The 21,768-nt window shown below is 63.8% G+C and overlaps 3 protein-coding genes across 3 annotated transcripts; all 3 read right to left on the bottom strand.

Moving 5' to 3' along the window:
* Positions 1 to 701: 701 nt before the first annotated feature.
* Positions 702 to 8,652, bottom strand: ITGA10 (integrin subunit alpha 10). Its single transcript, XM_074164385.1, has 11 exons — positions 8,601 to 8,652; positions 5,919 to 6,030; positions 4,802 to 4,899; positions 4,566 to 4,654; positions 4,323 to 4,437; positions 4,091 to 4,218; positions 3,018 to 3,166; positions 1,861 to 2,011; positions 1,536 to 1,701; positions 1,331 to 1,404; positions 702 to 977 (listed from the first exon to the last, which is right to left on the bottom strand). Exons 1-11 carry the CDS (start codon positions 8,650 to 8,652, stop codon positions 702 to 704), a joined length of 1,410 nt encoding a protein of 469 aa, XP_074020486.1.
* An 897-nt stretch (positions 8,653 to 9,549) lies between these two features.
* LOC141476019 (toll-like receptor 2) lies at positions 9,550 to 11,997 on the bottom strand. Its single transcript, XM_074164618.1, has one exon. It carries the CDS (start codon positions 11,995 to 11,997, stop codon positions 9,550 to 9,552), a length of 2,448 nt encoding a protein of 815 aa, XP_074020719.1.
* A 6,102-nt stretch (positions 11,998 to 18,099) lies between these two features.
* PEX11B (peroxisomal biogenesis factor 11 beta) lies at positions 18,100 to 21,293 on the bottom strand. The gene is made up of 4 exons (XM_074164567.1): positions 21,238 to 21,293; positions 20,975 to 21,090; positions 20,433 to 20,634; positions 18,100 to 18,466 (listed from the first exon to the last, which is right to left on the bottom strand). The coding sequence occupies exons 1-4, from the start codon at positions 21,291 to 21,293 to the stop codon at positions 18,100 to 18,102; spliced, it is 741 nt and encodes a 246-aa protein (XP_074020668.1).
* Positions 21,294 to 21,768: the final 475 nt, after the last annotated feature.

Genomic DNA, 21,768 nt, shown 5'->3' on the forward strand with positions numbered 1-21,768 from the left:
CCTGGAGCAGACGAGCATCCCTGGGCATCCCTGGGGCGTCCTGCATCCCTGGGGCATGGAGCAACCTCAGGGCACCCAGAATCCCTGGAACAGCCACATTCCTGGAGCATGGAGCATCCCTGGGGCACCCAGCATCCCTAGGGCATGGAGCCATCTCTGGAGCATGGAGCATCCTCAGGGCACCCAAAATCCCTGGGGCATCCCACATCCCTGGGGCACTGAGTATCTTTGGGGCATGGAACATCCCTGGAGCACTCCCGGTTTCCCCCCAGGCCCAGGACATGGACCCATCCCATTTGCTCCACATCCCTGGGGTGCTGAGTACCCCTGGTTTGCCCGGCATTCCTTGGGCACCCAGTTGCTGATGATTCCCCATTTGACCCTTATCTCCAGGACACGGAGCATCCCTGGTCCCCCCCAAATCTCCAGGACTTGGAGCATCCCTGGTTCACCCCAAATCTCCGGGATATGGAGCACCCCTGGTCCACCCCAAATCTCCAGGACTTGGAGCATCCCTGGTTCACCCCAAATCTCCAGGACACAGACCACCCCTAGTTCAATCCTGAATCTCCAGGACATGGACCATCCTGGATTGACTCCTAATCTCCAGGACACGGAACATCCCCAGGTCACTCCAAACCTCTGGGACACGGAGCATCCCCGGTTCACCCCGAATCTCCGGGACACGGAGCATTCCTGGTTCACCCCACGTCCCTCAGAACGTCCCTCCCGAATCTCCGGGGCACGGAGCATCCCCGGTTCATCCTGAATCTCCGGGACATGGAGCATCCCCGGTTCACCCCACGTCCCTCGGGACGTCCCCCCCCCGTACCCAAATAAGCCGCGTGATTCTTCAGCTCCAGGGGGAATTCCTGCTGGAAGGCTTTGCGGGGTGGGATGATGCGGCCGCGCCGGCTCTCCTCCAGCACGGCCCCGTCCCAGTCGTAGGCTCCCACCGTGCCAAAGAGGATCCCGTCCTGGGTTGGGGACACCGAAGGCCGGGGCGGGGGGGGGGGGAGTGGGGGGGTGGGGGTGACAATGCTGCGGCAGGATGGGATCTTGCGGGGAAGCGTGTGTCACACGCCTCGAGGACATCCCGTGCGTGGCGATGCCTCATTGTCCCCAACCCCCCCCCCCCCTTAAATAATGTCACCTGCCCAGCCTGGGACGCTCGGTGATGGGGACACTCAACCCCGGGATGGGCTGAGGATTATTTTCCACTTCTGCAAAGCCCCCAGGACGGGTGGCGGCTGCTGTCCCTGTCCCCCCCCCCCCCCCTCATCTCCATCCCTCCCCGGGGCCGCATCCTGCCCGGTCCCGGCAGCCTCACCTCCAGGAGGTGGATGGAGAAGCCGATCTGGGACATCTCCAGCTCGAAGGAGCTCTCGTTGTACCCGTGGGTGCCTGGGGAGGAGGAAGGAGATGGGATTCCTCCAGATGTGGTTCCAGATGTGGTTCCAGATGTGGTTCCAGATGTTCTTTCTGCAGCCCCATCCCACCCTGGGGGTCCAGACCCAGATCCAGCCCCACGTCACCTTCCAGGCTGAAGATGCGGTCACCCAAGGCGTCCACGATGTCGTTGAGGGCAGCCTCGTCGGTGACGTTGAAGAAGTATTTCTCGTCGGGGTCGCTGGCGATGTACTTGATCTCGCGGATAAAATCCTCGGGGTCCTGCTGCCGGCGGAGGTAGTGGCCCAGCACCTGGGGAGAGGGTACCCAGCGTCACCTCGGGGGCGAATCAGGACCCCCACGCAGCCGGGATGGGGGTCTCCCCACCACAGGATGGCAGAAAGGGGGAACGGGGAAACTGAGGCACGGTGACACACACCACCACCCCCCCCACCCCGGCAGGGCGCTCACCGCGATGGCATAGCGGGTGACGTTGCGCTTCTCGCACTCGGCCAGCGCCTCGGGCAGCTCCTCGCCGTCGTGGGACTCCCCGTCCGTCACCACGATCATCAGCCGGGTGGCATCCGCCCGCCCGCCCCGCTCGGGGCTGAAGGCTTCCGTGCTGCCGGGACGGAGGGGCGGTGTGAGGCTGAGCAGGGTCCTGATCCCGACCCTGATCCCAATCCCAGTCCCAACTCTGATCCTGATTCTGAGCCCACTCCCAGTTCGGAACCTGATACCAATCCTGATCCAAATTTCCATCCCCGTCCCAACCCCCATCGCAATCCCCTCCCAATCCTGACCCCGATCCTGACTCCGATCCCGGTCCCCATCCTGATCCCCATCCCAATTCCAACCCTGATCCCAATCTCCATCCCAATTCCAACCCCAATCCCCATCCCTGATCTCCATCCCAATTCCAACCCCGATCCCGACCCCGATCCCCAACCCAAATCTGAACCCTGATCCCAATCCCCATCCCAATTTCCATCCCTGATCCCGGTCTCCATCCTGATTCCCATCCCAATCCTGCCTCGCTCCCAATTCAACCCCAATCCCCATCCCGATACTGACCCTGCACCCAATCCCAATTCCCACCCCGATCCCTATCCCAATCCGAATCCCCATCCCAATTCCCATCCCGATTCCCTATCCTGCTCCCTATCCCCATCCCGATACTGACCCCGCTCCCAATCCAACCCCAATCCCCATCCCGATACTGACCCCGCTCCCAATCCCTATCCCAATTCCCACCCCGATCCCTATCCCGATCCAAATCCCCATCCCAATTCCCACCCCAATCCCTATCCCGATCCGAATCCCCATCCCAATTCCCATCCTGAGCCCTATCCCTCTCCCAATCCCCATCCCAACTCCCACCCCCCTCCCAATCCCTATCCCAATTCCCACCCCGATCCCTATCCCGATCCAAATCCCCATCCCAATTCCCACCCCAATCCCTATCCCGATCCGAATCCCCATCCCAATTCCCATCCTGAGCCCTATCCCTCTCCCAATCCCCATCCCAGCTCCCACCCCGCTCCCAATCCCCATCCCGATTCCCATCCCAATCCTGACCCCTCTCCCAATCCATCCCCAATCCCGCCCCGCTCCGGCCGGGAGCGCACCATGCCCGGTGGATGGCGAAGGCGGTGCGCGTCTCCCTGCCCTCCTGCCGGCTGATGTTCTTGGCCGCCTCCACCACCTCCTCTGCCGTGCGGTACCGGCCCAGCACCCACTCGTGCACCGCCCGCTCCCCGTACTGCAGCACCCCCACCTGCCGCAGACACCCCCGTCACCCCGCTGGCATCCCCGCTGGGATGTCCCCCATGGGGACGAAGGCGTCACCCCAGGGGTGACATCGCCACAGGGACGGCAGCGTGGCCAAGGGGACAATGGCATTGCCCCAAGGGTGAAGGCATCACTCCAGGAATGATGGCATAGCCCTGGGGACAATGGCATCACCCCAGGGGTGGCATCGCCACAGGGACGGCAGCATGGCCATGGGGACAACGGCATTGCCCCAAAGATGATGGCATCACCCTGGGGACAATGGCATCACTCCTGGGGTGGCATCACCACAGGGATGGCAGCATGGCCATGGGGACAACAGCATTGTCCCAAAGATGATGGCATCACCCTGGGGACAATGGCATCACTCCCGGGGTGGCATCACCACAGGGACAGCAGCATGGCCAAGGGGACAATGGCATTGCCCCAAAGATGATGGCATCACCCTGGGGACAATGGCATCGCCCCAGGGGTGACATTGCCACAGGGACAGCAGCGTGGCCATGGGGACAAAGGTTTCACCTCAAGGATGATGGCATCACCCTGGGGACAATGACATCGCCTAGGGGTGACCACACCACTTCAGGGGTGGCATCACTGCAGGGACAGCAGCGTTGCCCTGGGGACAACGGCAACAGCCCAGGGACGATGGCATCACCCCAGGGGTGGCCTCACCCCAAGGGTGGCATTGCCACAGGGATGATGGCACTGCCCTGGGGACAATGGCATCAATCACCCCAAGGACGATGGAATCACCCTAGGGATGATGGCACTGCCCTGGGGACGACGGCATCATCTGGGGGACCTCATCACCCCAGGGACACCGATTGTTGTCCTGGACATGGCATGGCCCTGGGGACACCGGCACGGCCCTGGGGACATCGAGATGGCCCTGGGGACACCACCTCACCTGGATCTGTCCGGGCCCGATGAAGAACTTGCTGAGGATGTTGCTGAGGAAGTTCTGCACCTCGTACCAGGGGTAGATGCTGTTGGAGCCGTCCAGGACGATGACGATGTCCATGTAGGTGGAGCAGCCTGGGGAGGGGGGACACAGCTGACACCGGCACGGGGTGGCACGTCCCAACACGTGTCCCCCCCGCCCCGTTTCCCCCCCCCCAAACACCACCCCCCCAACTCACGCTGAGCCGTGGGCGCGATGGTCCCCACCGGCCGCAGGTCCTCATCCAGCCGGGCGCAGATGCCGGTGCTGAAGACGGAGGTGCCACACTCCTGGGACCAAAGCGGGGCGCAAGCCTGGGGAGGGGGACACACACACACACCCCCACGGGGGTGGGGGGGACACACAGAGCATGAGCTGGGACCTGTCCCCCCGACCCGGCCGTGCCTCAGTTTCCCTCGGGGGGGGGGGAGGCTCCTCTCACCACGAAGCCGCCGTCCTTGGAGTCCAGGAGGGTCATCCCCAAGTGGACGTTGTGGCCGGGGAGGGGGACGAGCCAGGGGGCTGCGGACCCTGGGAACGAGTGACATCGGGGCTCAGCACCTGGGTGACACCCCCCGTCCGTCCCCCCCCCCCCCTCCACCGGACCCCACCACGGCCATTCCGGGACCAGGGAAAGCGGGGTCCGGCTGTGCCCCCCCCTCATCCCCGTGGTGGTACCGAGGTTGGCTTTGGCGCAGGTGGCGTTGGGGGGTCCCACGCGGCATTTGTAGATGTCACCTTGGCGGTCCCCATCCCAAGGAGCCCCCACCAGCAGCCTGCGGGGAGGTGGTGGGGGGTGGGGGGGGTGAGAGGGACACCGGGTCACTCTGTCACCCCCCCCCCCCTCCCCACCTCCAGCTCCGTCCCGGCCTCTCTCGGTATTTGGGGGCGCGGAGCCAAACCCTGCCCGCCCCCGCCGCCGGCACCCTGCCACCGCGCTTCCGCCACCGGCCCCGGCCTGACGGCGGTTTCCGTCCTTCCGGCTGTCCGGCTGTCTGTCTGGACTCCCCGCCACGACCCGGGCACCTTGGACATCCCCCCCCCCCCCCCCCCTCCCAGGTTTTACCCAGGGCACCCTGATTTTCATGCCTCCCCCCCCAAAAGCCGTGCTGGGGCAAAGCACAAATCCACGGCGAGACTTAAAAGCCCGTTTCTGCCCCCAGAAAATACCGAGGAGGTTTTGCTGGGCCCCTCCCTGCCTTGGACCTCCCCCCCCCTCTGCCTTGGACCCCCCCCTCCCTGCCTCGGTTCCCCCTTTCCTGCCTCAGTTTCCCCTTTCCTGCCTCAGTTCCCCCTTTCCTGCCTCAGTTTCCCCTTTCCTGCCTCAGTTCCCCCCCTTTCCGCAGTTTCCCCCCTCCCTTCCTCAATTTTCCCCCCTCCCTGTCTCAGATTCCCCTTTTCTGCCTCAGTTTCCCCCTTTCCCTGTCTCAGTTTCCCCTTCCCTGCCACAATTTCCCCTTCCTGCCTCAGTTTCCCCTTTCCTGCTTCAATTTCCCCCTTCCTGCCTCAGTTTCCCCTTTCCTGCCTCAGTTTCCCCTTTCCTGCTTCAATTTCCCCCTTCCTGCCTCAGTTTCCCCTTTCCTGCCTCAGTTTCCCCTTTCCTGCTTCAACTTGCCCATTCTTGCCCCAGTTTCCCCTTTCCTGCCTCAGTTTCCCCGCAGCCCCCCCCCCAGCCCCAGCCCCACACACCCACCCCGTGCGCCGTGCGGGGGGGTGTGTGTGTGACAGCCCCCCCCCCCGGCTGTCCCCGTGTCCCCCCGCACCCCCACACACCCCCCCCCCGGGTGCCACTCACCACTTGTCCCCGCCGCTCGCCCGCTGCAGCACTTTGTAGCCAAACTGGCCCTGGGCTGGCCCCGGGAAGACCCGCGGTCGCCGCACGTCGATATTGAACCCCAGGCACAGCCCTTGGCGCGGGGGGGGGACACACAGCGACCCTGAGCCGGGGGGGGGGGGGGGGAGACACCCACGGACCCAGGCGCCCTGCCGACCCCCCACCCACCGATAGGGGCGGGGCCGCCCCCAAACCGCCCCCCCCCCCCCCCCCGCAAGGAGCCCCTAAAACCTGATTTTTTTGGGGTGCTGTTGGGAGCACCCACCTCCCACCCATAAAAAATGGGGGGGGGGGGACGGGGACAGGACATGGGTGCGACCCTCAGCCCCGATGCCCTCCCCCCCCCCGGGGCGTCTGGGGGGGTGAGGAGGCGGGTGGGCGAGTTGGTGCCCACCCATGGGTGCTCGGGGACCCCGAGGTGGGGGACCCGTGGGAAAAGGGGGGGAGTCCGGCGGTGGGGGGGAGGGGGGGGGTGTGTCCCGAGGATAAGGGGGGGTGTCCCGGGGGTGGTGGTGGGTGTCCCTGTCCCCGGGGGGGGGGGGGGGGGGGAGGAGGGGGAGAGGTGCTGGGTGCTGAGCACCCCCGTGTGCGGCTTCCAGCACCCCAAATGCAGCAGCCAGCACCCCATGTACGGCACTGGGCACCCCGCATGTAGCGTCCAGCACCCCAAATTCAGCGTCCAGCACCCCACGGGCAGCACTGAGCACCCCACATATAGCACCCCCCCGCGTACAGCACCCAGCACCCCGAATACAGCACCCAACACCTTGTGTGGAGCCCCCAGCACCCCACATACAGCACCCAGCACCCCAATACAGCACCCAGCACCCCAAGTACAGCTCCAAGCACCCCAAATGCACCAGCACCCCAAATACAGCACCCAGCACCCCAAATGCAGCACCCATCACCCCAAGCACAGCACCCAGCACCCTGTGTGGAGCCCCCAGCACCCCAAACGCACCAGCACCCCACATATAGCACCCAGCACCCCAATACAGCACCCCACGTACAGCACCCCACAGGCAGCACCCCAAATGCACCACCCAGCACCCCATATAGAGCCCCCAGCACCCCAAGTGCAGCTCCAAGCACCCCATAGGCAACACCCCAAATACAGCACCCAGCACCCCGAATACAGCACTCCGCACCCCAAATGCAGCACCCAGCACCCCACATACAGCCCCCAGCACCCCAAATACAGCACCCAACACCCTGTGTGGAGCCCCCAGCACCCCCAAATGCACCAGCACCCCACATACAGCACCCAGCACCCCAAGTGCAGCACCCAGTATCCCAAATACAGCATCGAGCACCCCACATACAGCACCCAGCACCCCAAGTGCATCTCCAAGCACCCCACAGGCAGCATCGAGCACCCCAAATGCACCACCCAGCACCCCATATAGAGCCCCCAGCACCCCACATACAGCACCCAGCACCCCAATACAGCACCCAGCACCCCAAGTACAGCTCCAAGCACCCCAAATGCACCAGCACCCCAAATACAGCACCCTGTGTGGAGCCCCCAGCACCCCAAACGCACCAGCACCCCACATATAGCACCCAGCACCCCAATACAGCACCCCACGTACAGCACCCAGCACCCCAAATGCACCACCCAGCACCCCATATAGAGCCCCCAGCACCCCAAGTGCAGCTCCAAGCACCCCAAAGGCAACACCCCAAATACAGCACCCAGCACCCCAAATATAGCACCCAGCACCCCAAGTACAGCACCCAGCACCCTGTGTGGAGCCCCCAGCACCCCAAATGCACCAGCACCCCACATATAGCACCCAGCACCCCAAATACAGCCCCCAGCACCCCAAGTGTAGCACCCAGCACCCCAGGATGTCCCGGGGCGGACAGGACAACTCGGGGGGTGGTGGTGGTGGTGGTGTTTCTATTTCGGGGGGGCCAGGGGGGTTGCGTTTGTCTCCAAACTTGAAAACACCCACAAAGTGCCCCCCCCCCCCCTCCAATCCCCGACCAGCTCCGGGTGGGGAAACTGAGGCACTGGGGGGGGGGGCCACTGGGGGGGGGCCACCGTTGTCCGTGTGCCTCAGTGTCCCCACCGGCCGGGGAGCGCGGAGGTGCCCAGACGGGACACAGACGGGCTGGGGACCCAACCGCCCCCCCCCCCCGGGGGGGGGGACACAAAAGCCACAACTTTTTAATCTTTTTTTTTTTTTTTCCCCAAAACGTAGAGATTTTCCATTAAAGTTGTTTCTTTTTCCGTTCCTTTTCGCGGGGTTTGGGTCCCTCCGCGCCGTCCCCGTCCCCAAACCCACGGGGAGCTTTTGGGGTGTCCCGTCCCAACCCCCCCTTCCTCCAGCAGAGAAAAAACCAGAAATATATTGGGGGGGGGGGGGTGTGAGCCCCAAAACCAGCCTTTTTTCCTTTTTTTCCCCCAAAAAACACACCCCGCCCCCACCCCCCGGATCGGCTCAGCGTGGGGGGGGGGGAAGGGGGGGGCACCCGCTGGGTTAATGGGTAACACCCCCCCCCTCCCCTCTCCAACCCCACAGCATCCCCCCCCAAAAAAAAAAAAAAAAAAAAGAAAAGAAAAAAAAAGAAATCCAAGCAAGCCCAAAGCACCCCTCTTTTTCCCCAAATCCGGCTGAATTTTAGGGGGGACTTTACCTGGGAGCAGGAGCAGGGCCCGGAAAAGCCGCCGGTACCCCCCACCCTCCATCGCCCCACGGCCCCCGGAGCCGCCGGCATGGGCCGCGAGCGGCTCAAAGGTTACTCTGTCTCCGGACGGGATATATTTCTTCTTTTTTTTTCTTTAATATATTTTTTTTTTCCCCTCCTCCTTCATCTTCAATTGGCTGCTAAAAATAAACAGCCGGAGGGTTTGGGTATATATATATATTTTTTTTTTTTTATTTTTTTTTTTTGGGGGGGGGGGAAATGTGTGGAGAGAAAAAAAAAAAAAAAGGCAAAGTGGAGAAAAACATGGAAAAAAAAAAAAAAGAAAAGAAAAAAGAGGTAGGGAAGGAGGGGGAAGGGGGGGGTTCGGGGGGGGGTCGGGGTGTTGCTGATGGGGATTTTCCCCCTTTTCCCGGCAAACCGGGCCCCGCACGGGGTGGGAAGCGTGTCCCCGAGATGGGATTGGGTCCCTTGGGGGGTGTCCCCCCCTCCCCCCTGCGCCCCCCCCCCTGCCCCGGAGCAGGATCGGACCCCGCGGAGGTGGTGGGGACACCCGGCTCTTCCCCCCGGGGGACCCCCATGTGAGGCTGGGGGTGTCGGGACGGAGTGGGGGGGGGGGTGGGGTGTCCGGGGGTCACCGCTCATCCCGTCCCATCCCGGTGCTGCCTCTGGGTGGATTTAGGGTGGATTTAGGATGGCCACGTCCTCCGGGTGACACTGCCACCTCCTGGCCACCGTCCCCGTCTCCTGGCCACTCTCCCTGTCTCTCTGCCCTTGGAGGAGGTGGAGAAGATGGGGTGACCTTGGTGAGGAACCCCCCCCATCCCACCCCACCTCCTCCGCTGAGGTAGGGGTGGCGGGGGGGGGGATGCCCGGCACGTGGTGGCACCCCAAGACCACCTTCCAGCTGCCGAAGGACACGGGCCAACAGAGGCCACCGCTACGTGGTGGCATCCACGGCCGTCTCCTCCTCGCCGGTGGCGGGACCAAGCCCCCCGGGGCTCCCCAAGAGGCTTCGGAGCTGGAGCCAGAAGAAGGGTCGTCTCCCGGGCTCGTGGGGCCACTCCAGGTAGGTCTTGGTGCCCAACATCTTCCGGAGCCGGGCGAAACGTCGGGGCAAACCCCGAGCGTCGATGGGTTCCTTCACCACCAAGATGACGTCCTCGCTGCCCAGCCCCACGGCGCGTTGGTGGGCGAAGTAGAGCTCGTAGTTGCACCACTCGCTGTCGACGAAGCTGCGGGAGAGGACGAAGATGACCTTGGAGCTCCTCTCGATGTTCTCCACGATGTTATCGATGATCCAACGGCCCGGGGTGAAGTCCCGCTCGTGGATGCAGAGCCGGTAGGGTGGCCTGGTGTTCTCCAACCTCTGCAGGAGCTCCCGGCGAACCCAACCGGCGTCGGCGCAGCTGTAGGAGATGAAGGCGTGGTAGGAACACTGCCGCGCCGTGCCCGCTCGCCGCCCGCCATACTTGGCACGCAACAACCGGTACGTGGCCCGGAGGTACCAACCGGCGTCCAGCTTCCAGCAGAGCACGGCGCAGGCCGCCACCACCACCGCCGTGCTGGCCACCGCCACGGCCACCAGCGCCGGCACGTTGCATTCCAAGGGACGCGGGGCGTAGGCGGCCACGGCCGTGTCCAGCAGCGGCTCGGGGTGGTAGCAGATCCAGTCGTGGGGCCAGTCGGCCAAGGTGGGTCGTCCCCGTTGCCGCGTCTCCTCCAAGAAGAGGTAGAGGTCACAGGTGCAGTGGTAGGGGTTGTTGCCGGCCGCCAGGCTAACGAGCCGCGGCATGTTGACGAAGGAGCCACGGTTGATGACCCCGAAGGAGTTGCCATCGATGGCCAGCACCTCCAAACTGGGGCATCTCCACTCGGAGGGGATGAACTTGATCTTGTTGCCGCTCAACCGCAGCTCCCGCAGCCGGGGGCTACGGGTGAAGTAGTCCATGTCCAAGCGGTCCAGCTGGGAGTAGGAGAGGTCCAGGTACTCCAGGGTGGTGGGCAAGCACCCGAAGGTGCCCGCCGTCACCCGGTTGTGGTGGAGGGCCAACCACCGCAAGGTGGGACTCCATTGGCACGTCTCCTGCAGGCTGCCCAAGGCATTGTGGCTGGCGTCGAGGCGGGCGAGCCGGGGCCAGGTCCGCGTCAAGGCAGCCACCACGGCCAGGCTCAGAAGCTGGTTGGTGGCCAAGACGAAGCTCTCCAGCTTGGGCATGACGCCCTGGTAGTGGCACCGTTGGTTGTAGATATAACCATCCTCCAGGCGGTTGCCGGAGATGTTCAAGACCTCCACGTTCCGCAGCTCCCCCCAGACGTCGCAGGGGACGTAGTTGAAGTTGACGTTGATGATGGAGAGGGCGGCCACGCCGCTCAACCAGGTGAAGGTCCAGTCGAAACGCAGGATGTCGGGGTTGCTGATGTCCTGCAGCAGGAGGCGGTCGAGCCGCGGGGCCACCGCCCCCACGCCCGAGCTGTTCCACCGGGGCGAGCGGGCAAAGTCGATGGCCACCAGCGCCAAGTCCCGGACGCGGGAGCGTTGGACGTTGAGCAGGGCAAAGCGGAGGAGGTTCTCGTTGAACTTGCCCCGGTAGAAGAACAACTCGGTGACCTTCAACTGGGCCAAGCCGGCGAAGGGGTCGGCGCGGCCGGTGTAGTAGGTGAACTCGAAGAGGTTACGGAAGCGCAGGTAGCGGAGGGGTTTGTCCCGCAGGTCCCGCAGCATCGCCGGCAGAGCCGTGGCGTTCCCGTCCAAGGCCACGTCGCACCACAGCTCCGTGGTGTTCAGCCAGGAGAAAGCCCCGGCTTCGTAACTCCGCAGGCTGGAGGCCGTCTTGATGGCGAACTTCTGCAGCGCCGTGTCCTTCAAGACGGCGAAGTCCCCCCGGGAGATGTCCCGCAGCAGCGGCCCCCCCAGCGACAGCTCCCGCAGCCCCCGCAGCCCCCCGAAGACGCCGTCCAAGGCCGCGCTGCGGTAGAGGTTGTTGGACATGTCCAACCAACGCAGGTTGACCAACGGCCCCAACGCCGGGGCCGGGATGCGGCGGAGGGAATTGTTGAAGAGCCGGAGCTGCTCCAGGAGGAGGTTGGAGAGGAAGGCGTCCGGCGCGATGCGGGAGATGTTGTTGTAGCCCAAATCCAAGCGCCGGAGCTGGGTCATGCCGGCAAAATCGTTCCCCGTGATCTCCCGGAGCTTGTTGTAGGAGAGGTCCAGGCCGCGGAGGTCGGCGGGGAGACCACCGGGGACCCGCGCCAGCCCCTGCCCCTTGCACAGCCCCGTCTGGTTGCCGGCGTCGATGCGGCACGGTGGCCACGGCCACGCCGCCTCCCCCGCCAGGGCCAGCAGCACCAGGCACCAGACCCGCCGGGGGGTGGCCGGGGGCCGCATGGCCACCCGGGGGGGCCGCGGGGTGGCCAGGGAGGTGCCGCCGGTGGCGGGGACTGGGCTGGAAGGGGCATCCGGGCGTCCCAGTGGAGCCGTCCTGCGGAGGGAGAAGGCGGGGGGGTGTCAGAGGAGCCGCCGGGGGGGGGTGACCCCAACCCACCGGGATCAAGCCCGGGGTAAATCCTGCCTCGGGGGGCTCGGGGACTGGATCCGGGGGGGGATCAGGGATTGGATGCCAGGGGGATTGGATTCTGGGGGTGTGGGGACTGGATCCAGGGGGGGATCAGGGATTGGATCCCGGGGGGATTGGATTCTGGGGATGTGGGGATTGGATCCTGGGGGGATTGGATTCTGGGGATGTGGGGATTGGATCCAGGGGGGATTAGGGACTGGATCCCGGGGGGGATTGGATTCTGGAAATGTGGGGATTTGATCCAGGGGGGATCAGGATACCAGGGGATTGGGGGACTGGATCCCAAGGGCATCAGGGATTGGATCCTGGGGGATTGGATCCCAGGGCTTTGGGGACTGGATCCCAGAGGACTGGATCCTGTGGGGATTGGATTCCATGGGTTTGAGGACTGGATCCCCAGGGGATCAGGGACTGGATCCCGGGGGGGTGTGTGTGTCAGGATTGAATACCAGGGATTGGGATCTAGATCCTCATGGGATCAGGAAATGGATCCCAGCGGGGGAAATTTGGGACTGGATCCCAGGGTTGGGGTTAGGAGACTGGATCCCAAGGATCAGACAATGGATCCAGGGGGTGGGGTGGGTTCTGGATCCCCAGGTGCTCAGGAACTGGATCCTGGGGGGGTCAGATTCCAGGGGGAACAGGGATTGGATCCCAAGGGGAATGGATCCAGGGCAGGAAAGGGACAGGATCCCCAGGGGATCGGGGACTGGATCCTGGAGGGGGGGGTGACAACCAGATCCCGGCAGAGTTGGGGACTGGATCCTGGGGATGGTGGGGGACAGGATCCCAAGGGGGGGGGTGGGAGGGGGGGGCTGAGGGAGGGGATCAGGGGCCAATTCCCTTGGGATTTGGGACACCGGATGCCACAGGCCAAAGGCCCAACCCCTCCTCCTCCTCACCTGGAGCGAGGCTTGGGGGGGGAGGGGGGGGGGGGCTCCCCTGGGCTGGGCACACACACCCCCCCCATCCTCCCCCCCCCGGCTTGGCTCCCGCGCTCATTTTCAGGGTGGGTTTGATTTTCCAATCAAGAGAAATAAATTAAAAAAATGATTTGCACAGAGGAGAACTTGTGCTGCTCGGCCGCGGGGGGGGGGGGGGGGGGTGTGTGCTGCGGCCAAGAGTTTTGGTATTTTTATTGGGGCGACGGGGCGGGGGGGGGTGGGAAAGAATTAAAAAAAAACCAGGAAACTGGAGAAAAACAGACGGGCGTCTGTCCTGCCCCAGCGCCGCGGACACACGGCCAGACCAGGTATGGCCCCCCCCCCGGGGGTCCAGGGCCAGACCCCAGCCTTTTTTTGGGGGGGGGGAGGTCACCCTGCTTCGTCTCTAAACTGTCCCCCCCCCCGCCGCGCCCCACGCTCCTCCCCGTTCTCGCAGGGAAAGGAGGAAAAACACCTGGAAATGGCCCAAAACCGCGGCGGGTTGGGTGAGAACGGGGGGGGGAGGTTCCGGGGGGGGGGGGGGGGGGTTTTGGGGAGGTCCCCGATGTCGTCGTCCGTGTGTGTCGTCGTCCCCCCCCCCCCCCCCGAGGCACCGCTGCGCCCACGTGGGGAAACTGAGGCACGGGGGGGACCCTCGTGTGTACCCCGTTCCCTCCCCCCAAACTTTTCCGCATTCCCGACGCCGCGGCAGCCCCCGCTCATCCCAAAAAGCCCCCCCCCCCCCAAGTACCCCCCCCTCCAACACACAGCCCCCCCCCCCACCCCCGGCCGGCCTCTGCTCACCCAAGGCGGCGCCTGGGATGTGGCGAGTTTGGCAGGTCTCAGCCGGGGCGGAAACGGCAGCGGGAGGGGACGGGACGGGACGGGGGGGGGACACGGGCGGTTGTCACCCCGGGGGGGGGACGGGACGGGACTTTGTCCCCAGGGAGGTTTGTAGGAACGGGTTGTGCCCAGGGCCGGGCTCGGGCTCGTCCCCAAAGGCCCCCCACGCCCCAAAATGTGTGACTGTGTGTGTGTCCAGCCCCCCCAGTCCAGCCCAGTGCCCCCAGTCTGACCTAGTGTCCCCAGCCCAGCGCCCCCAGTTCAGCCCAGTGCTCCCACTCCACCCCAGTGCCCCTGGCCCAGTGCCCCCAGTCCAGCACTCCCACTCCACTCCAGTGACCCCAGTCCAGCCCCCCCAGTCCAGCCCAGTGTCCGTAGTCTAGCTGAGTGCTCTCATTCCACCCCAGTGCCCCCAGCCCAGTGCTTCCCAGTCCACCCCAGTGCCCCCAGTCCAGCCCCCCCAGTCCAGCCCAGCACTCCCAGCCTGGCACTCCCAGTCTGAACTAGTGCCCCCAGCCCAGTGCCCCCAGTCTGACCTAATGCCCCAGTCCAGCCCCCGCAGTTCAGCCCAGTGTTCCCAGTCTAGCCCAGTGCCCCCAGTCCAGCACTCCCACTCCACTCCAGTGCCCCCAGTCCAGCCCAGTGCCTCCAGCCTGACCTAATGCCCCCAGCCAAGCACCCCCAGCCCAGTGCTCCCAGTCTAACCCCGTGCACCCGGCTCAGCACCCCCAGTCCAGCCCCCCCAGTTCAGCCCAGTGCCCCCAGCCCAGTGCCTCCAGTCCAGCCCAGCGCCCCCACCCTGGCACCCCCAGTCTGAACTAGTGGCCCCAGCCCCCCCAGTCCAGCCCAGTGCTCCCAGTCCACTCCAGAGCCCCCAGCCCAGTGCCCCCAGCCCAGCACTCCCACTCCACTCTAGCGCCCCCAGTCCAGACCCCCCAGTCCAGTCCAGTGCTCCCAGTCTAACCCAGTGCACCTGGCTCAGCACCCCCAGTCCAGCCCAGTGCCCCCAGTCCAGCCCAGTGTCCCGGGCAGCACAGAAACACCAGCGCAGGGTGGGGGGGGGGGTCCCGGAGCTTCTGCAAATCAGCCCTGAAGCCCTTCAAACTTTTATATTTAATATAAAAATTAAATTAAGGCTGAAAATTAAATAAAAACAGAAATTAAATGAACTCCGAAAATTAAATAAACTAAATATGAAATATTTATATATAAAAGCAGATATAACATCTATTATATATATATATGGTTTTATTAACACTAATTTTCTAGTCATCTGGGGGGACCCTGGCAGTGGGGTCCCCCCCCTCCCCGCGACCCCCCCCTCCCCAGCCCCCCCCCACTCCTTAGCCGGGGCTAACGAAGCCCCTCGCCTAATTAGCGACGATTTTCCCCAATCTTAGGGAATTTGGGGGTCGTTAAAAGCGGGTGAAGCTGGAGCTTGGGGGGGGGGGGGGGGGGCTGAGCCTTGGGTGCTTCGAGGAAGCCCAGGTGAGAAACCCCCCCCCCGCCTCCCCCGGGGGAGTGTGTGTGTGATGAGTTTGTTTGGTCTCAGTTGGGCTCTGATGGTTGCCCACTGGCTGCTGGGGGCAACGAGGGGGGGGTGTCAATGAGACACACACACCCCCCCCCCCCGGCATCACCTGGATCATCTCAGATGGGATGAGCCCCCCCCCAGGGGCGATGGAAGCAGATTTGGAAGGGGGGGGGGGGGGGGGGGGAAGGGAAATGGCCGGCAAACGGGAGCCCCCCCAGGCCTCTCCAACCTGGGGGACATCTATGGTGCCCCCAGAGCTGGGCCCCCCCCCGGGAGGTGCCACATGGGCCCCCCCCCGGGTGCCAGGAGCACCCCCCCCCCCCCCCCGCCCCGTACCCACCTCCCGGCTCCTTCTGCGAGGCCCAGAGCCCGATGGCTGAGCACCGACAAACTCATCACCCGGGTGGTGGAAAAACGATGCCTGGAAAAGCTCAAGGAAAAGGTGAAAGGAGCCTGGTTTTTCCCTTCCCGGCTTTTCCCACACCCTTTGGGATTCACCCCCGGAGCAGAAAGGGGTCCCACCGGCTGGAAAAGACCCCCCCCGACACCCCACACCCCCCCCGCCCCGGACCCGCACTAACGAGCTCTCGGCTCGTTACCACCGTGGTGCGAGGGGAAGGGGGGGGGGGGTTCAGTCCGTCCCCTGGTGAGGGCAGCAGCAAAGAGCCGAAATATTGGGGGGGGGTCACACACGAGTCCTGGGGTGTCCCCGTCCCCAAGACACGGGACAACGGCAGGGGCTCAGCCGCCGGGCTTTAGTAATTAACTCCGCAATTAACGGGAGCGGGATTAGTGCAGGCACCTATTTACACCCCGGGGGAGACACCGCGCAGGGGGTGTCGTGTCCCCCCGTGTCCCCCCCCCCCGCCACTTTTTCCCCCCAGAGTGAAATAACTCATTAAAAGCCCTTCGTTAATCACGCGGGGAGGCTGATGAGGGGCCGGGGGGGGGGGGGGCGCCCATTTTACCTCCTCCCCCCCCAGAGATCCCAGTCTCCGAGACCCCGCTCCAGCTGCTGAGGGGGGAGTTGGGGGGGGGGGGCAGCTTTGGGGTGCACGTCCCCCCTCGCCCCACACATTTCCTGGCCAAAAATGGGGCAGAAAGACCCCCATGTTCTCCCCCCAAGCCCCCCCCCCCCCCCCCCAGCTTCCACCTCCTTCTGTATCGGGCTCAGACTCCCTCTTCTCGAGGCTCTGGGGTAATTTGGCTCAATTTTGGGGTCTGTGCCCCCACCCCATCTCAGCCTTTTCCCCTGGAAAACCGGGAGATGCCGAACGGGAAGCGCCCCAGAGCTCCTGGACTAAAAAAAAAAAAAGCCTTTTCCCTGGAAAAGGAGCTGGAAAAGGGGGAAGCCCCAGGAATTTGTGCTGCTGGAGCTCGGGGAAAAACACCGCTGGGATTTAAAAGCACCCGGGGGTCGCTCCGTGTGCCCCTCCCGGGGGGGAATATCCCAACTCTGGGGACAAACAACCACCAGCTCCGAGGGTTTCCCACAGCCCGGGATTAAGGAAAAGGCTCTTTGGAGCCAGGAGGAGCTCGAAGAGTCGCCTGGGAGGGGGACGGGGGGGGACACACACAGAAACCAAGGAAAAGGGGGAGATTTAGCGAGCTAGCGGCACCGGCTCAGAGGGAAAAGCAGGTGGGAAGAAGCGGAGCAGGGAATGACGGCACCGAGATGTCCCCTCCCTGATTTATCCCCCCCGAAAAAAAAAAAATTTATCCTCCCCCCCCCCGCAAAAAAAAAAATCCAGGGAAAAGGACATTTGAGAAGGAAACCGCAGCGGGGTGAAGCTGCGGAGGGAGGAGGGGGGCACAAATCCCAGCTTCCTGGGGCTGCCCGAGTTGTCCCCCCCTCATCCCAGATGCCGAAAAATCCCCGGGGGGGGGGGGGAGGGGGGGGGCTGGAAGCCACCCCAAGGCTCGGCAGGACGGGACTGCAGGGAAGAGAATCTTCTCCTCCGGGGAAATTCCCCGCTCCGGTTTTACGCCTCGGTGGAGAGGGACCGGCCGAGGCCCCCCACGGACTTACCCCCGGGGTCACCCCCTCCCAGGGTCGGGGAGGGCTCGGCCAAAGTCCTCTCGACTCGCCCCCCCCCCCCCCAACTCGAAAATTCTTAAAAAGGGAAGATAAAGCATCAAAACAGGCGTGGGATGTGCCCGCTCAGCGCCAACCGCACCCCCCCACCCCGCAGTTTAAACCCCCCCGGGTCTCGGAGAAGCCCCCAGAGACCCAGGAAACCTTTTCCAGCCCCAAATATTTCCCCTCTCATCTATCTATGAGACACACACCCCCCCCCGCTAAAGAAGGGGGCGGGGGGGAATGTTAAACCCCTAAAACGGCCGGAAAAGTCCTCCGGTCGCTGGGGAGAAGAACCCGATCCAGGTCACGGATGGCGAGGTGGGATCCGAGGTGGTTGGAGCAGGTCCCCGCGGGCTCCGATGCCGCAAAAAATCCCTCCGACTTCCACAAATCTCCACGTCCCCTCGGTCAAAGCAGCTTCAAGTCGTGCCCCAACCCCAGGAATAAACACACACCCCCTACCCCCCACCCCACACCCCCCAAATATCCGCCCAGGCCGGTTTGGAGCCCGCGGAGGAGCTCCCGGGGAAAGCTAAGGCTTCAGTTTGAGCCAGGGATGAAGGATGGCGAGGATGGAGAGGAGGGAGGAGGTGAGGCCGCAGAAGCCCACGAACCCCGGGTTGGTTTTGTACAACCCCAGCTTGTCCAGGGGGATGAAAAGGTCGCAGGCGTTTTTCACCAGGTCCAGCAGCAGAGGAGGGTTGTTCCGAAGGACCCGGAGGAGAAGCCGGAGCTGGATCTGCAGCCTCAGCCCCAGCTGCTGGAGCCCGTTGTCTGGCCGGAGCTGGCGGCCGTTCTCACTGCCCTTCGCTCGCTTCCCGCCGACCTCCCGCTCCATCAGGAGACGGATCTCGTAGGCGTCCCGGCTCAGGTTCACCACGAGGGCAAAGAGGTAATACCTGGAAAAGAGGGGAGAGGAATCGGTGCCGGGGACGGGGGGGTGGGGGCAGAGAGAGCAGGCAAACAGCGCTGAGCACCGCGCTGTGCCACACCGGGAGCCTTCTTCATGGAATCATGGAATTGTGGGAGTTGGAAGAGACCTTCTAGAGACCATCTGGTCCAACTCCTCCTTGCCCAGAGCACATCGCTCAGGGCTGCATCCAGGTGGGGCTGGAAGATCTCCGGACTCCACACCCTCCCTGGGCAGCCTCTTCCAGGGCTCTGGCACCCTCACCGGAAAGAGGTTCCTCCTCACGTTGAGATGGAACTTCCCATGTTCCAGCTTGTGCCCGTTGCCCCTCGTCCTGTCACTGGGAACCACTGAGAAGAGTCCGGCTCCATCCTCCTCCAACCCACCCTTTAGATGTTCAATAAGGTCTCCCCTCAGCCTTCTCTTCTCCAGGCTGAAGAGTCCCAGCTCTCTCAGCCTTTCCTCATCGGGGAGATGCTCCAACCCCTCCATCATCTTCGTTGCCCCACGCTGGACTCTCTCCAGTAGTTCCCTGTCTCTCTTGAACTGGGGAGCCCAGAACTGGATGCAGTATTCCAGTTGTGGCCTCACCAGTGTGGAGCAGAGGGGGGGGAATGACCTCCCTCTACCTACTGGCCACACTCTTCCCTTCAGCCACTAAAACAAGGCCAAGTGCCGGGTCCTGCCCTTGGGTCACACCAACCCCAGGCAACGCCACAGGCTGGGGGCAGAGTGGCTGGAGCTGCCCGGCAGAAAAGGACCTGGGGGTGTTGGTGGACAGCCGGCTGAACATGAGCCAGCAGCGTGCCCAGGTGGCCAAGAAGGCCAACGGCATCCTGGCCTGTATCAGGAACAGCGTGGCCAGCAGGAGCAGGGCAGTGATGGTGCCTCTGGACTGGGCACTGGTGAGGCCTCACCTCGAGTGCTGTGTTCAGTTCTGGGCCCCTCACTCCAGGAAGGACATTGAGCTGCTGGAGCGTGTCCAGAGGAGAGCCACCAAGCTGGTGAGGGGTCTGGAGAACAAGTCATACGAGGAGAGGCTGAGGGAACTGGGCATGTTTAGTTTGGAGAAGAGGAGGCTGAGGGGGGACCTCATTGCCCTCTACAACTACCTGAAAGGAGGATGTAGAGAGGTGGGTGTTGGCTTCTTCTCCCAAGGGAATAATGACAGGAGCAGAGGAAATGGTCTGAAGTTGGGGCAGGGGAGGATTAGATTAGATATTAGGAAGAATGACTTTACTGAGAGGGTGGTCAGGCACTGGAACAGCCTGCCCAGGGAGGTGGTGGAGTCGCCATCCCTGGAGGTATTTAAGGAATGTGTAGAGGTGGCACTTCAGGGCACGCTCTAGTGCCCGAGATGGTTGGGTCGGGTCTGTTTGTGGGGGGAGGTGTGGGGTGTGGCTGTGGGTGTTTGTTTTGTGTGGGTTTTGTTTTGGTTTTTGGGTTTTTTTGTTGTTTTTTTTTTTTTTTGTTGGACTCGATGATCTCAAAGGTCCCTCCCAACCAAGAAGATTCTGTGAAAATTAAGATGCCTGGGGGAAGGAAGAGTCCACGTTCTACTCCAACCACTCGCCAGCTCCTGCAATGCTGCTCTCTGCCATAAAGAGAAAAATCCCTGCACGTAGCGCTGGGGGGAAGAGCAGACCCCTTCCTCTACCCCTACTCCATGGGACAGGACATGGAGCTGTTGGAGCGGGGCCAGAGGAGGCCCCGGAGATGCTGGGAGGGCTGGAGCCCCTCTGCTGGGAGGGGGGGCTGAGAGAGTTGGGGGGGTTCAGCCTGGAGAAGAGAAGGCTCTGGGGAGACCTTGGAGCCCCTTCCAGTCCCTCAAGGGGCTCCAGGAAAGCTGGGGAGGGACTCTTGATGAGGGAGGGGAGCGATGGGACAAGGGGGAAGGGTTTGACATTGAAAGAAGGGAGATTGGGATGAGATCTGGGGGAGAAATTCCCTCTCACCTGAAGGATCTCTGGCTCCACTTCTCCTGGTCCACGCCGGGCAGCAGCCCCGTCTTCCCCGCCCAGAGGACGTTGTCGCAGGCGAAGTACATGGCCCTGTTGAGGTGGCTGAGGGTGACGCAGAACCGCAGCACCATGTCCGACAGGTGAATGGCCCGTTTCGCCGCCTCCAGCGCCTCGGCCGAGCTGCCCAGGCGCAGCACTGTGGGACGGATGGACAGACAGACAGTCACCGGGGGGGTGGTGGTGTGAGGGGGGGAGGGGGGGAGAGGAGGCCCCGGTGTGTCCCCCAGTCTCGTGTCCGTACCCCCCCTCCATGTCCCTCTTCTTCCAGTATCATCCAGCCCCCCGAGTCCCTCCCCCCCCCCCCGGTCCGTCCTCCCCCCACTGTCACCCTCCCCACCCGGTGTCCCCTGTCCCTGGTGTCCCGTCCTCCCCCCATCATCTCCCTCCCCACACGGTGTCCCCTGCCCCCCGGTGTTCCATCCTCCCCCCATCGTCTCCCTCCCCACCCGGTGTCCCCAACCCCCGGTCCCACTCACGCTTGCGGCTCAGGCTGAGGTGAGCCTCCAGCTGCCGGACGCTGGCCAAGACCCCGGCGCTCGCCCCGTTCCTCCGCAGCGTGTCCCCCGCCAAGGCACAGGCGTACTGCGCGGCCCTGCCAAGAGACGCTGCGGCGTGAGGGGCCTACACCCTCTCACCGCCTCGGGGAGCCTCCGTGCCCGCTCGCCCGCCTGCCCCCTCCACTCCCGGGGAGAGGAGCCCGCCCCGCAGCCGACACCCTCCCCCCCTCCACGTCCCGCACCTGAAGAGCCGCTCCTTGGCCTGGCTCTGGGCGCTGAAGCGCACCCAGGTCTCCATGGCGGGGCCGGGCCGGGCCGGCGGCCTCCGGCGGAGAGGGGGGATCACTTCCGGGAACGCGACGGAAGCCGCCGCGGGTCACGCCGGGAAGGGGGAGGACGAGGGGCAGGCCCGCCCCCTTCATACCCGCACAGCTCGTTCCTATTGGCCGCATGAGTCATTCCCCGCCCCCTTCCATCAAAACAGATGCCGTGAGTGGGTGATTCCAACCGTCCCCGCCTCTAAATCTGCCTCGAAGCTTGTGATTGGTTATCTTTTCCATTTCCCGCCCCCTTCTGCCCACCAATAAGGACGTGGTTGCAATTCCCCACCTCACTCTCCGCTGCTTTGCATTTTGATTCGTTTTTCTCTCTGTCATTATCATCAGCTCTACAGCACGATTGGGCGCTATCCTCTAAGTCCCGCCTACCCGCCGTGCTCCTCACTTGTGATTGGGGCAATTAAGGAGAGCGCGCCCCTCCCTCTCCACGCCCTG

The sequence above is a fragment of the Numenius arquata genome, chromosome 27, assembly GCF_964106895.1.
Source record: "Numenius arquata chromosome 27, bNumArq3.hap1.1, whole genome shotgun sequence".
In the NCBI taxonomy this organism is placed as follows: Eukaryota; Metazoa; Chordata; class Aves; order Charadriiformes; family Scolopacidae; genus Numenius; species Numenius arquata.

Bases quoted from the DNA above. Each gene is read 5' to 3' on its own strand.
- ITGA10 (XM_074164385.1), bottom strand. From the start codon at position 8,652: ATGGAGGGTGGGGGGTACCGGCGGCTTTTCCGGGCCCTGCTCCTGCTC. The intron at 4,655-4,801 runs GTACCACCACGG...ACTCGTTCCCAG, and splicing joins CTGCGCCAAAGCCAACCTCG to GGTCCGCAGCCCCCTGGCTC. The intron at 978-1,330 runs GTGAGGCTGCCG...TCCCCAACCCAG, and splicing joins TCTCCATCCACCTCCTGGAG to GACGGGATCCTCTTTGGCAC.
- PEX11B (XM_074164567.1), bottom strand. From the start codon at position 21,293: ATGGAGACCTGGGTGCGCTTCAGCGCCCAGAGCCAGGCCAAGGAGCGG. The intron at 21,091-21,237 runs GTGCGGGACGTG...GTCTCTTGGCAG, and splicing joins GCCAAGGAGCGGCTCTTCAG to GGCCGCGCAGTACGCCTGTG. The intron at 18,467-20,432 runs GTGAGAGGGAAT...CCTCTTTTCCAG, and splicing joins TGGAGCCAGAGATCCTTCAG to GTATTACCTCTTTGCCCTCG.
- LOC141476019 (XM_074164618.1), bottom strand. From the start codon at position 11,997: ATGCGGCCCCCGGCCACCCCCCGGCGGGTCTGGTGCCTGGTGCTGCTG.